The sequence below is a fragment of the Siphateles boraxobius genome, unplaced genomic scaffold (assembly GCF_051911475.1).
Source record: "Siphateles boraxobius isolate OS27281-9 unplaced genomic scaffold, OSU_SipBor_1 459, whole genome shotgun sequence".
In the NCBI taxonomy this organism is placed as follows: domain Eukaryota; kingdom Metazoa; phylum Chordata; class Actinopteri; order Cypriniformes; family Leuciscidae; genus Siphateles; species Siphateles boraxobius.
The window spans coordinates 17,676-31,563 of NW_027509096.1; the positions used below are offsets into that span (position 1 = coordinate 17,676).

At 38.8% G+C, this 13,888-nt stretch overlaps 1 protein-coding gene across 1 annotated transcript in view; it reads left to right on the forward strand.

Moving 5' to 3' along the window:
• Positions 1–13,880, forward strand: part of LOC143709652 (transmembrane and coiled-coil domain-containing protein 3-like) — a gene marked incomplete at its 3' end in the record, with an annotated part of 23,347 nt that extends 9,467 nt beyond the window's left edge. Inside the window, exons 3-9 of the mRNA XM_077200214.1 lie at positions 4,381–4,778; positions 5,161–5,340; positions 9,201–9,395; positions 10,778–10,906; positions 10,977–11,069; positions 11,209–11,398; positions 13,810–13,880. Coding sequence (XP_077056329.1) covers positions 4,381–4,778; positions 5,161–5,340; positions 9,201–9,395; positions 10,778–10,906; positions 10,977–11,069; positions 11,209–11,398; positions 13,810–13,880 — 1,256 coding nt within the window. The remainder of the gene's footprint in view (positions 1–4,380; positions 4,779–5,160; positions 5,341–9,200; positions 9,396–10,777; positions 10,907–10,976; positions 11,070–11,208; positions 11,399–13,809) is intronic.
• Between the last annotated feature and the right edge of the window lie 8 nt (positions 13,881–13,888).

Sequence of the window (13,888 nt, forward strand, 5' to 3'; positions counted from 1 at the left end):
TATGATGGATAGATGCACTTTTATGATGGATAGATGCACTTTTATGATGGACAGATGCACTTTTATGATGGATAGTTGCACTTTTATGATGGATAGATGCACTTTTATGATGGATAGTTGCACTTTTATGATGGATAGATGCACTTTTATGATGGATAAATACACTTTTATGATGGATAAATGCACTTTTATGATGGATAGATGCACTTTTATGATGGATAAATACACTTTTATGATGGATAAATGCACTTTTATGATGGATAGATGCACTTTTATGATGGATAGATGCACTTTTATGATGGATAGATGCACTTTTATGATGGATAAATACACTTTTATGATGGATAAATGCACTTTTATGATGGATAGATGCACTTTTATGATGGATAAATACACTTTTATGATGGATAAATGCACTTTTATGATGGATAAATGCACTTTTATGATGGATAGATGCACTTTTATGATGGATAAATACACTTTTATGATGGATAAATGCACTTTTATGATGGATAAATGCACTTTTATGATGGATATATGCACTTTTATGATGGATAAATACACTTTTATGATGGATAGATGCACTTTTATGATGGATAGATGCACTTTTATGATGGATAGATGCACTTTTATGATGGATAAATACACTTTTATGATGGATAAATGCACTTTTATGATGGATAGATGCACTTTTATGATGGATAAATACACTTTTATGATGGATAAATGCACTTTTATGATGGATAGATGCACTTTTATGATGGATAGATGCACTTTTATGATGGATAAATAAACTTTTATGATGGATAGATGCACTTTTATGATGGATAAATAAACTTTTATGATGGATAAATAAACTTTTATGATGGATAGATGCACTTTTATGATGGATAAATACACTTTTATGATGGATAAATACACTTTAATGATGGACAGATGCACTTTTATGATTGACAGATGCACTTTTATGATGGATAGATGCACTTTTATGATTGATAGATGCACTTTTATGATGGATAGATGCACTTTTATGATGGACAGGTGCACTTTTATGATTGATAGATGCACTTTTATGAGGGACAGATGCACTTTTATGATGGATAGATGCACTTTTATGATGGATATATGCACTTTTATGATGGATAGATGCACTTTTATGATGGATAGATGCACTTTTATGATGGATAGTTGCACTTTTATGATGGATAGATGCACTTTTATGATGGATAGATGCACTTTTATGATGGACAGATGCACTTTTATGATGGATAGTTGCACTTTTATGATGGATAGATGCACTTTTATGATGGATAGTTGCACTTTTATGATGGATAGATGCACTTTTATGATGGATAAATACACTTTTATGATGGATAAATGCACTTTTATGATGGATAGATGCACTTTTATGATGGATAAATACACTTTTATGATGGATAAATGCACTTTTATGATGGATAGATGCACTTTTATGATGGATAGATGCACTTTTATGATGGATAGATGCACTTTTATGATGGATAAATACACTTTTATGATGGATAAATGCACTTTTATGATGGATAGATGCACTTTTATGATGGATAAATACACTTTTATGATGGATAAATGCACTTTTATGATGGATAAATGCACTTTTATGATGGATAGATGCACTTTTATGATGGATAAATACACTTTTATGATGGATAAATGCACTTTTATGATGGATAAATGCACTTTTATGATGGATATATGCACTTTTATGATGGATAAATACACTTTTATGATGGATAGATGCACTTTTATGATGGATAGATGCACTTTTATGATGGATAGATGCACTTTTATGATGGATAAATACACTTTTATGATGGATAAATGCACTTTTATGATGGATAGATGCACTTTTATGATGGATAAATACACTTTTATGATGGATAAATGCACTTTTATGATGGATAGATGCACTTTTATGATGGATAGATGCACTTTTATGATGGATAAATAAACTTTTATGATGGATAGATGCACTTTTATGATGGATAAATAAACTTTTATGATGGATAAATAAACTTTTATGATGGATAGATGCACTTTTATGATGGATAGATGCACTTTTATGATGGATAAATAAACTTTTATGATGGATAGATGCACTTTTATGATGGATAGATGCACTTTTATGATGGATAAATAAACTTTTATGATGGATAGATGCACTTTTATGATGGATAGATGCACTTTTATGATGGATAAATAAACTTTTATGATGGATAGATGCACTTTTATGATGGATAAATACACTTTTATGATGGATAAATACACTTTTATGATGGATAGATGCACTTTTATGATGGATAGATGCACTTTTATGATGGATAGATGCACTTTTATGATGGATAGATGCACTTTTATGATGGATAAATACACTTTTATGATGGATAAATGCACTTTTATGATGGATAGATGCACTTTTATGATGGATAGATGCACTTTTATGATGGATAAATAAACTTTTATGATGGATAGATGCACTTTTATGATGGATAAATAAACTTTTATGATGGATAAATAAACTTTTATGATGGATAGATGCACTTTTATGATGGATAGATGCACTTTTATGATGGATAAATAAACTTTTATGATGGATAGATGCACTTTTATAATGGATAGATGCACTTTTATGATGGATAAATAAACTTTTATGATGGATAGATGCACTTTTATGATGGATAGATGCACTTTTATGATGGATAAATAAACTTTTATGATGGATAGATGCACTTTTATGATGGATAAATACACTTTTATGATGGATAAATGCACTTTTATGATGGATAGATGCACTTTTATGATGGATAGATGCACTTTTATGATGGATAAATAAACTTTTATGATGGATAGATGCACTTTTATGATGGATAAATACACTTTTATGATGGATAAATACACTTTAATGATGGATAGATGCACTTTTATGATTGACAGATGCACTTTTATGATGGATAGATGCACTTTTATGATGGATAAATACACTTTTATGATGGATAAATACACTTTAATGATGGATAGATGCACTTTTATGATGGATAAGTACACTTTTATGATGGATAAATGCACTTTTATGATGGATAGATGCACTTTTATGATGGATAGATGCACTTTTATGATGGATAAATAAACTTTTATGATGGATAGATGCACTTTTATGATGGATAAATACACTTTTATGATGGATAAATACACTTTAATGATGGATAGATGCACTTTTATGATTGACAGATGCACTTTTATGATGGATAAATACACTTTAATGATGGATAGATGCACTTTTATGATTGACAGATGCACTTTTATGATGGATAAATACACTTTTATGATGGATAAATAAACTTTTATGATGGATAGATGCACTTTTATGATGGATAAATACACTTTTATGATGGATAAATGCACTTTTATGATGGATAGATGCACTTTTATGATGGATAGATGCACTTTTATGATGGATAAATAAACTTTTATGATGGATAGATGCACTTTTATGATGGATAAATACACTTTTATGATGGATAAATACACTTTAATGATGGATAGATGCACTTTTATGATTGACAGATGCACTTTTATGATGGATAAATACACTTTAATGATGGATAGATGCACTTTTATGATTGACAGATGCACTTTTATGATGGATAGATGCACTTTTATGATGGATAAATACACTTTTATGATGGATAAATACACTTTAATGATGGACAGATGCACTTTTATGATTGACAGATGCACTTTTATGATGGATAGATGCACTTTTATGATTGATAGATGCACTTTTATGATGGATAGATGCACTTTTATGATGGACAGGTGCACTTTTATGATTGATAGATGCACTTTTATGAGGGACAGATGCACTTTTATGATGGATAGATGCACTTTTATGATGGATAGATGCACTTTTATGATGGATAGATGCACTTTTATGATGGATAGATGCACTTTTATGATGGACAGATGCACTTTTATGATGGATATATGCACTTTTATGATGGATAGATGCACTTTTATGATGGATAGATGCACTTTTATGATGGATAGATGCACTTTTATGATGGACAGATGCACTTTTATGATGGATAGATGCACTTTTATGATGGACAGATGCACTTTTATGATTGATAGATGCACTTTTATGATGGATACATGCACTTTTATGATGGACAGATGCACTTTTATGATGGAAAAATGCACTTTTATGATGGATAGATGCACTTTTATGATGGATACATGCACTTTATGATGGAAAGATGCAATTTTATGATGGATGGATGCACTTTTTTCAGTTTTGATTTCACAGTGACTATAATAACCCTGTGATGATGTGATTTTCAGCATACCGGATGCGAGGCGTGTGTGCAGTGCTGTGCGTCGGCCTGGTGGTGGCGCTGCAGGCTCAGCTGGTCCACCGAGCGCAGGTGTACGGACACCCGTGGGTGACGGAGAACTGCCGGCGGCTCTCCACGCTCCTCAGACACAAGCACTCGGCCGTGCGTAAGCTGGGCTCGGCGGCGCTGGCTCTGGAACGGGACCACACGCTGCCGCCGAACGAGAAGCTGTTCCGCATCCACACGCTCGAGGTGTTCCAGCGCGAGCTCAACGAGAGCGAGCGCTCACTCTTCCAGGCCGTGGAGGGGCTCCAGCGGGTGCTCACGGGGAACCTCAGAGACATCGTCAACATGAGGGACAGCAGCCGGCAGAGACTCCAGGCGCTCCGGGAAGCCGCCATCAAGGTCAGTCACACTTCACTCTCTCCACTGTAGACTTGAGTTTCTTCTACGTCACAATATTCCTCATTTAAAGAAGTAGTTCACTTTAAAAAGAAAAATACCCCATGATTAACTCTCCTTCAAGTCATCTTAGGTGTATATGACTTTCTTCTTTCAGACGAATACAATCAGAGTTATATTAATAAACCGACTGATGCTTCCGAGCTTTATAATGGCAGTGAATTGATACCATTAGTTTGAAGCTCATAAAAGTGTCCCCTTTATTTTTCAAGTCGGATTGAAATTGGTGATTTGTAACTTGCAATGGAGTCATTTTCGCTGTCAGGTATCTGCACTTTTACTCGAGTATGGTTTTCAGGTTCTCTTTACACGTGTGTGTTTGCAGGAGGAGCAGGAGTACATGGAGCTGGTGGCAGCGGAGAAACACCAGCAGGAGGCGCTGAAAGTGGCTCAAGACCGAAACAAAACCCTGTCCATGCTGGAGGAGATCCTGGAGGACGTGAGGAAAGCTGCGGACCGGCTGGAGGAGGACATCGAGGAACACGCCTTCGACAACAACAAACAGGTGTGGAGAGTATGTATACAGTCGAGGCTCACCCACAGGCTCACACACACACGTGAGCAAAAATGCGCCGTTTTTGTGTGTGTCCCTTTAAATGCAAATGAGCTGCAGCTCCGCCTTCGTTCAGAAGAGGGCGGAGTCTTTATACGAGCTTCAGAAACTCCAGCAATAACAAAACAGGCCAATCTCACTCATCCAGAATCCCAGAATAACCAGTAGTGCAGCCTTACGGAGAGACTCAGGAAGAGTTTCTGAATGTTAGTGGACACATTTATGTAGTTGTTGTGGAGTTACACTGATCATCTCATCATCATGTTGAACTTCTACACAAGTGTCCACAGTTCCTGAGGTGTTTATAAGACAGCGGTGACATGTTCTGGTCAATAGTGTTCAGTGCTCGTCTGTGCTCAACGACAGAACAGTTTCAGGCTTTGCTGGATCTTCTGCCGTTGCGTTAGAACTGCTCACTGTTGTCGCTCGAGAAACCGAATGTCGGCTGGTGTGTGTAAACGTGCAGATTAAGAGCCGGTAATATTATAAACGTGCAGATTAAGGGCCGGTAATATTATAAACGTGCAGATTAAGAGCCGGTAATCTTATAAACGTGCAGATTAAGGGCCGGTAATATTATAAACGTGCAGATTAAGAGCCGGTAATATTATAAACGTACAGATTAAGGGCCGGTAATATTATAAACGAGCAGATTAAGCGCCGGTAATATTATAAACGTGCAGATTAAGGGCCGGTAATATTATAAACGTGCAGATTAAGGGCCGGTAATATTATAAACGTACAGATTAAGGGCCGGTAATATTATAAACGAGCAGATTAAGGGCCGGTAATATTATAAACGTGCAGATTAAGAGCCGGTAATATTATAAATGTGCAGATTAAGGGCCGGTAATATTATAAACGTGCAGATTAAGGGCCGGTAATATTATAAACGTGCAGATTAAGAGCCGGTAATCTTATAAACGTGCAGATTAAGGGCCGGTAATATTATAAACGTGCAGATTAAGGGCCGGTAATATTATAAACGTGCAGATTAAGGGCCGGTAATATTATAAACGTGCAGATTAAGCGCCGGTAATATTATAAACGTGCAGCTTAAGGGCCGGTAATATTATAAACGTGCAGATTAAGCGCCGGTAATATTATAAACGTGCAGATTAAGGGCCGGTAATATTATAAACGTGCAGATTAAGGGCCGGTAATATTATAAACGTGCAGATTAAGCGCCGGTAATATTATAAACGTGCAGATTAAGGGCCGGTAATATTATAAATGTGCAGATTAAGGGCCGGTAATATTATAAACGTGCAGATTAAGGGCCGGTAATATTATAAACGTGCAGATTAAGAGCCGGTAATCTTATAAACGTGCAGATTAAGGGCCGGTAATATTATAAACGTGCAGATTAAGGGCCGGTAATATTATAAACGTGCAGATTAAGGGCCGGTAATATTATAAACGTGCAGATTAAGCGCCGGTAATATTATAAACGTACAGATTAAGGGCCGGTAATATTATAAACGTACAGATTAAGGGCCGGTAATATTATAAACGTGCAGATTAAGAGCCGGTAATATTATAAATGTGCAGATTAAGGGCCGGTAATATTATAAACGTGCAGATTAAGGGCCGGTAATATTATAAACGTGCAGATTAAGAGCCGGTAATCTTATAAACGTGCGGATTAAGGGCCGGTAATATTATAAACGTGCAGATTAAGGGCCGGTAATATTATAAACGTGCAGATTAAGAGACGGTAATATTATAAACGTGCAGATTAAGAGCCGGTAATCTTATAAACGTGCAGATTAAGGGCCGGTAATATTATAAACGTGCAGATTAAGAGCCGGTAATATTATAAACGTACAGATTAAGGGCCGGTAATATTATAAACGAGCAGATTAAGAGCCGGTAATATTGTAAACGTACAGATTAAGGGCCGGTAATATTATAAACGTACAGATTAAGGGCCGGTAATATTATAAACGAGCAGATTAAGAGCCGGTAATATTATAAACGTGCAGATTAAGCGCCGGTAATATTATAAACGTGCAGATTAAGGGACGGTAATATTATAAACATGCAGATTAAGAGCCGGTAATATTATAAACGTGCAGATTAAGGGACGGTAATATTATAAACGTGCAGATTAAGGGCCGGTAATATTATAAACGTACAGATTAAGGGCCGGTAATATTATAAACGAGCAGATTAAGAGCCGGTAATATTATAAACGTGCAGATTAAGAGCCGGTAATATTATAAACGAGCAGATTAAGAGCCGGTAATATTATAAACGTGCAGATTAAGGGCCGGTAATATTATAAACGTGCAGATTAAGGGCCGGTAATATTATAAACGTGCAGATTAAGGGCCGGTAATATTATAAACGTGCAGATTAAGGGCCGGTAATATTATAAACGTGCAGATTAAGAGCCGGTAATATTATAAACGTACAGATTAAGGGCCGGTAATATTATAAACGTACAGATTAAGGGCCGGTAATATTATAAACGTACAGATTAAGGGCCGGTAATATTATAAACGTACAGATTAAGGGCCGGTAATATTATAAACGAGCAGATTAAGAGCCGGTAATATTATAAACGAGCAGATTAAGGGCCGGTAATATTATAAACGAGCAGATTAAGCGCCGGTAATATTATAAACGTGCAGATTAGGAGCCGGTAATATTATAAACGTGCAGATTAAGCGCCGGTAATATTATAAACGTGCAGATTAAGCGCCGGTAATATTATAAACGTGCAGATTAAGGGCCGGTAATATTATAAACGTGCAGATTAAGAGACGGTAATATTATAAACGTGCAGATTAAGAGACGGTAATATTATAAACGTGCAGATTAAGAGACGGTAATATTATAAACGTGCAGATTAAGAGACGGTAATATTATAAACGTGCAGATTAAGAGACGGTAATATTATAAACGTGCAGATTAAGAGACGGTAATATTATAAACGTGCAGATTAAGAGACGGTAATATTATAAACGTGCAGATTAGGAGCCGGTAATATTATAAACGTGCAGATTAGGAGCCGGTAATATTATAAACGTGCAGATTAGGAGCCGGTAATATTATAAACGTGCAGATTAAGAGACGGTAATATTATAAACGTGCAGATTAAGGGCCGGTAATATTATAAACGTGCAGATTAGGAGCCGGTAATATTATAAACGTGCAGATTAGGAGCCGGTAATATTATAAACGTGCAGATTAAGAGACGGTAATATTATAAACGTGCAGATTAGGAGCCGGTAATATTATAAACGTGCAGATTAAGAGACGGTAATATTATAAACGTGCAGATTAAGGGCCGGTAATATTATAAACGTGCAGATTAAGAGCCGGTAATAATATAAAGGTGCAGATTAAGAGCCGGTAATATTATAAACGTGCAGATTAGGGGCCGGTAATATTATAAACGTGCAGATTAAGAGCCGGTAATATTATAAACGTTCAGATTAAGGGCCGGTAATATTATAAACGTTCAGATTAAGGGCCGGTAATATTATAAACGTGCAGATTAAGGGCCGGTAATATTATAAACGTGCAGATTAAGGGCCGGTAATATTATAAACGTGCAGATTAAGGGCCGGTAATATTATAATAAGATCCTCTTCATACGTCACAAGGAGAGAAATCTGAACGGCTTATTTTAGACATGCTTGCAGAGAAAGACTCACCAGAACAAAGTTACTGGGTTTCACTTTTCACATTTTCTGTGTCGGTAGAAGCACCGGATTATAGCATTTGCACAAGGGAAGAGTCAGATTTTCATGATATGTCCCCTTTAATTGATTTATAAACCCCATATTTTTGTCTCTCTCCAGATGAAGGGGGTGAACGTAGAGGCCGTCCTGAGGGTGGAGGAGGACGAGGAGGACGGTAAGAGGAAGAACGTGTCCATGCGTGTGGACAAAGGCAATCTGGGGCTCAGCATGCTGATTGACTCCCAGAATAACCAGTATGTGCTGACCAAACCCCGGGACTCCACCATGTCCCGCGCAGACCACCACTTCATCAAGGTGACCTCTGACCTCTGACTGTTGTGTTATTCAGTTGAGCTCTTCCACACAGATGGGAAATGATCAACAAAACCATCAATTATGGAGGGAATTTTAGCATCATTTTCTTAAAGTCTCCCTTTAGTCAATCATTTTTTCCCTTAAAACTCATCTTTGATCACCAAAATGACATATTTAAATGTTTTGCCACCTTGCCTCATTTTGTATGCGTGGTTCTATGAATATGCAAATGAGCCCTGCCTCCTATCACTCACTCAGCTCAGAGATCCACTCGTTGACTATCACACGTTGATCTGATTGGTTACAGGGTAGTTTGTGACGTCAGAAACACCAGCGATTTCAAACCGTGTTTTTGAGAAAATACTCAGCAATAGTGTTGACTTATGAATTTGCACATGGTTTGTCTTAAAGCATTTTATTACACGGCTCTGTGGAATACTTGATTCTGATTGGTCAATTGGTCCATCCAGTGATATATTATTCCCAGATAACAGCCGCTGAAAACAGAAACTCAGGATCATACGGGTCAGCAGCGCTATACACTCGCTAGGATTGGTCTTTCTTCATGGAAGTTTTGCGTTTGGTGAGCTAATAAAATATTAAAACTCAGTCAAATCAATATTTTGTGTATATCACAGACTCGCTCTTTCTTGTTTCATACAAACGAAGCTGCCATTTTGTGATTGTTGTTTTGTACACTGTTGGATTTTAAGATGCAAACAGGTACGATTTTAAAACAGTTTAAAACAAATCAATATCTCTTATCTCCATAATTATATATGTGGCGGAATGCTGTGTAATAAGTGTTATGACTGTATACCGTATCTCTTAAATATCCGTCTAGTTTGATCTTGCCGCTGAAACTGCTCTCTCCGAAGCTTTGCGTTTAAAGACCTAATAAGATATTTCAACACAGATCAATATTTTGTGTCTAATTATTTACGTATGTGGCAAGTTTCCGTATAATAAGCCTGATGATGTACATGCACTGGTTGTTATTTCAGAACAAACCCCCTTCAGGCTGATCAAGACCTCCGCTCGGATGTACATTATCCCTTACTTAAAAACATCACATAGACATATAAAAAACATTAAAAGCTGAATTTTCACCACAGTGGGATTTTAACACTATTCTAAACACGTGTTGTCTAATATAATAATAATAATAATAATTCATTACATTTATATAGGGCATTTCTTGCGCACTCAAAGCGCTTTACATGGAAAAGGGAATGTCCTCAACCAACTTAATGAATATGAAATGAAGCTGACTTAAACTGTGTGTGTGTGTGTGTGTGTGTGTGTGTGTGTGTGTGTGTGTGTGTGTGTGTGTGTGTGTGTGTGTGTGTGTGTGTGTGTGTGTGTGTGTGTGTGTTCTGCAGGATCTGGTGTTGGTGGTGATGTTGTCTCTGCCGTGTGGATGGTTGTGTGCGCTGATGGGTCTGCCGCCCATGTTCGGTTATATCATCTGTGGGGTTCTGCTCGGCCCATCGGGACTCAACAGCATTAAAGTGAGTGCTGAACATCTTCAGACATGTGTGTGCACATCTAAACGTGTGTGTAATGCTGTGTCTCCTGCAGTCTATGGTTCAGGTGGAGACGTTGGGAGAGCTCGGCGTGTTCTTCACACTCTTCGTGGTCGGACTGGAGTTTTCACCAGAACGCCTCCACAAGGTAAAAACTTGATAAGGTAAAAAGGTTGTTGTTGATGTGTTCAGGTGTGGAGGATCTCTCTGATGTTGTTGTTGTTGTTGTTGATGTGTTCAGGTGTGGAGGATCTCTCTGAGGTTGTTGTTGTTGTCAATGTGTTCAGGTGTGGAGGATCTCGCTGCAGGGCTCTGGGGGTCTCAGTCTGCTGATGGTGTCCGCTGGTCTGCTGTGGGGTAAGATGCTCCACCTTCAGCCGTCACAGACCGTCTTCATCTCCTGCTGTCTGTCTCTCTCCAGCACTCCACTAGTGTCTCGCTTCCTAGCCGGAGGATCCAGAGCCGAGTCCAAGGAGGGTGAGTGTGTGTGTGTGTGTTTGTGTGTGCGTGCTTGTCCATCCACTCACAGCTGTGGTGTGTGTATATATCAAGCTGCAACCTGCCTGTCTCTCTCTTGAATGCAACACTGAAGTGACTTAAACTGCAGTTCATCAACTGGCCACTAGAGACATGCTGCAAAAGAGACTCAATCCCATAGACCCCCATGTTAAAATTCTCAACTTCACAGCAGAAAAAATGTGTTTACGGTCTGGTGCAAAAAGTGGTTTTGGTCTATAGCTAATTTTGTCCTTCATGACGACTGTGAGGGGGGTGAATTATTTTATAACTCATCTTAAAGTTAAGTTAATTAAAGTTCTGCATAATTAAGGGCGTGGCCTCTTGAGTGACAGGTGGATTGCAGCTGATGTCACTGCTAGCCGTTTGTCGACTGTCTTTTGGCATCATATCACCTCAGCTAATCCGCGCTTTTTGCCCATCTTTGCGGTGCATCTTTTCCCGGTTCCTCATCTTTGCCTCGATCCTGACTAGTCTCCTGTTACTCATCTTTCCCTCAATCCTGACTAGTCTCCGGGTTCCTCATCTTTACCTCGACCCCAACTAGTGTCCCACTTCTCATCTTTCCCTCGATCCTGACTAGTCTCCCGGTTCCTCATCTTTCCCTCGATCCCAACTAGTGTCCCAGTTCTCATCTTTCACTCGATCCTGACTAGTCTCCCAGTTCCTCATCTTTGCCTCGATCCTGACTAGTCTCCTGTTACTCATCTTTCCCTCAATCCTGACTAGTCTCCGGGTTCCTCATCTTTACCTCGATCCTGACTAGTCTCCGGGTTCCTCATCTTTCCCTCGATCCTGACTAGTCTCCTGTTACTCATCTTTACCTCGATCCTGACTAGTCTCCGGGTTCCTCATCTTTCCCTCGATCCTGACTAGTCTCCGGGTTCCTCATCTTTCTGTCAATCCTGACTAGTCTCCCAGTTCCTCATCTTTACCTCGATACTGGCTAGTCTCCCCGTTACTCATTCTTACCTCGATCCTGACTAGTACCCGATTCCTCATCTTTCCCTCGATCCTGACTAGTCTCACGGTTACTCATATTTACCTCGATACTGGCTAGTCTCCCGGTTACTCATATTTACCTCGATACTGACTAGTCTCCCGGTTCCTCATCTTTCCCTTGATCCTGACTAGTCTCCCGGTTTCTCATCTTTACCTCGATCCTGACTAGTACCCGGTTCCTCATCTTTCCCTCGATCCTGACTAGTCTCCCGGTTACTCATCTTTACCTCGATCCTGACTAGTCTCCCGGTTTCTCATCTTTCCCTCGATCCTGACTAGTCTCCCGGTTTCTCATCTTTATCTTGATCCTGACTAGTCTCCCGGTTTCCTCATCTTTATCTTGATCCTGACTAGTCTCCGGTTCCTCATCTTGCCCTCGATCCTGACTAGTCTCCGGTTCCTCATCTTGCCCTCGATCCTGACTAGTCTCCCGATTTCTCATCTTGCCCTCGATCCTGACTGGTCTCCCGATTTCTCATCTTTCCCTCGATCAGAGATGGTTGTTCTTCTGGAAGGTTCTCAGGTCTGATTGGTGGAGAGCTGCAGAGATGGTTGTTCTTCTGGAAGGTTCTCCTCTCTCCACAGAAAAACGCTGGAGCTCTGTTAGAGTGACCATCGGGTTCTTGGTCTCCTCCCTAATTAAGGCCCTTCTCCACCAATCGCTCAGCTCTAGGAAGAGTTCTGGTGGTTCCGAAGTTCTTCCATTTGCAGATGATGAAGGCCACAGTGCTCACTGGGAACTTAAATGCTGCAGAAATGTATCTGTACCCTTCGCCAGATCTGTGCCTCAATAAAATCCTCTCTTGGAGGTCTACATACAATTCCTTGGACTTCATGGCTTGGTTTGTGCTCTGACATGCCCAGTTAACTGTGGGACCTTATAGAAACAGGTGTGTGCCTTTCCAAATCATGTTCAATTAACTGAATTTACCACAGGTGGACTCCAATAAAGTTGTAGAAACATCTCAAGGATGATCATTTGAAACCGGATGCACCTGAGCTCAATTTTGAGTGTCATGGCAAAGGCTGGGAATACTTATGTACATGTGATTTTTTTTTCTTTGATTTAAAAATAAATAAATTTACAAACTTTTTAAACAAACTTTTTCACGTTATCATTATGAGGTATTGTTTGTAGAATTTTGAGGAAAATAATGAATTTATTCCGTTTTGGAATAAGGCTGTAACATAACAAAATGTGAAAAAAGTGAAGCGAACAAGAACAAGAACATGAACATCTGTGAATAATTTCCGGATGCACTGTATATACGACACGACTAGATCTACTAGTGGAAGCAAAGAGTCACATTTGATTATATTTACTGTAACAACCCTCTCATCGGTGTGTGTTTGTGTGTGTGTGTTGACAGGTGAGCTGGACTACAGCAGTGTTTTACTGGGAATGCTGGTCATGCAGGACGTGCAGCTTGGCCTGTTCATCGCCGTCAT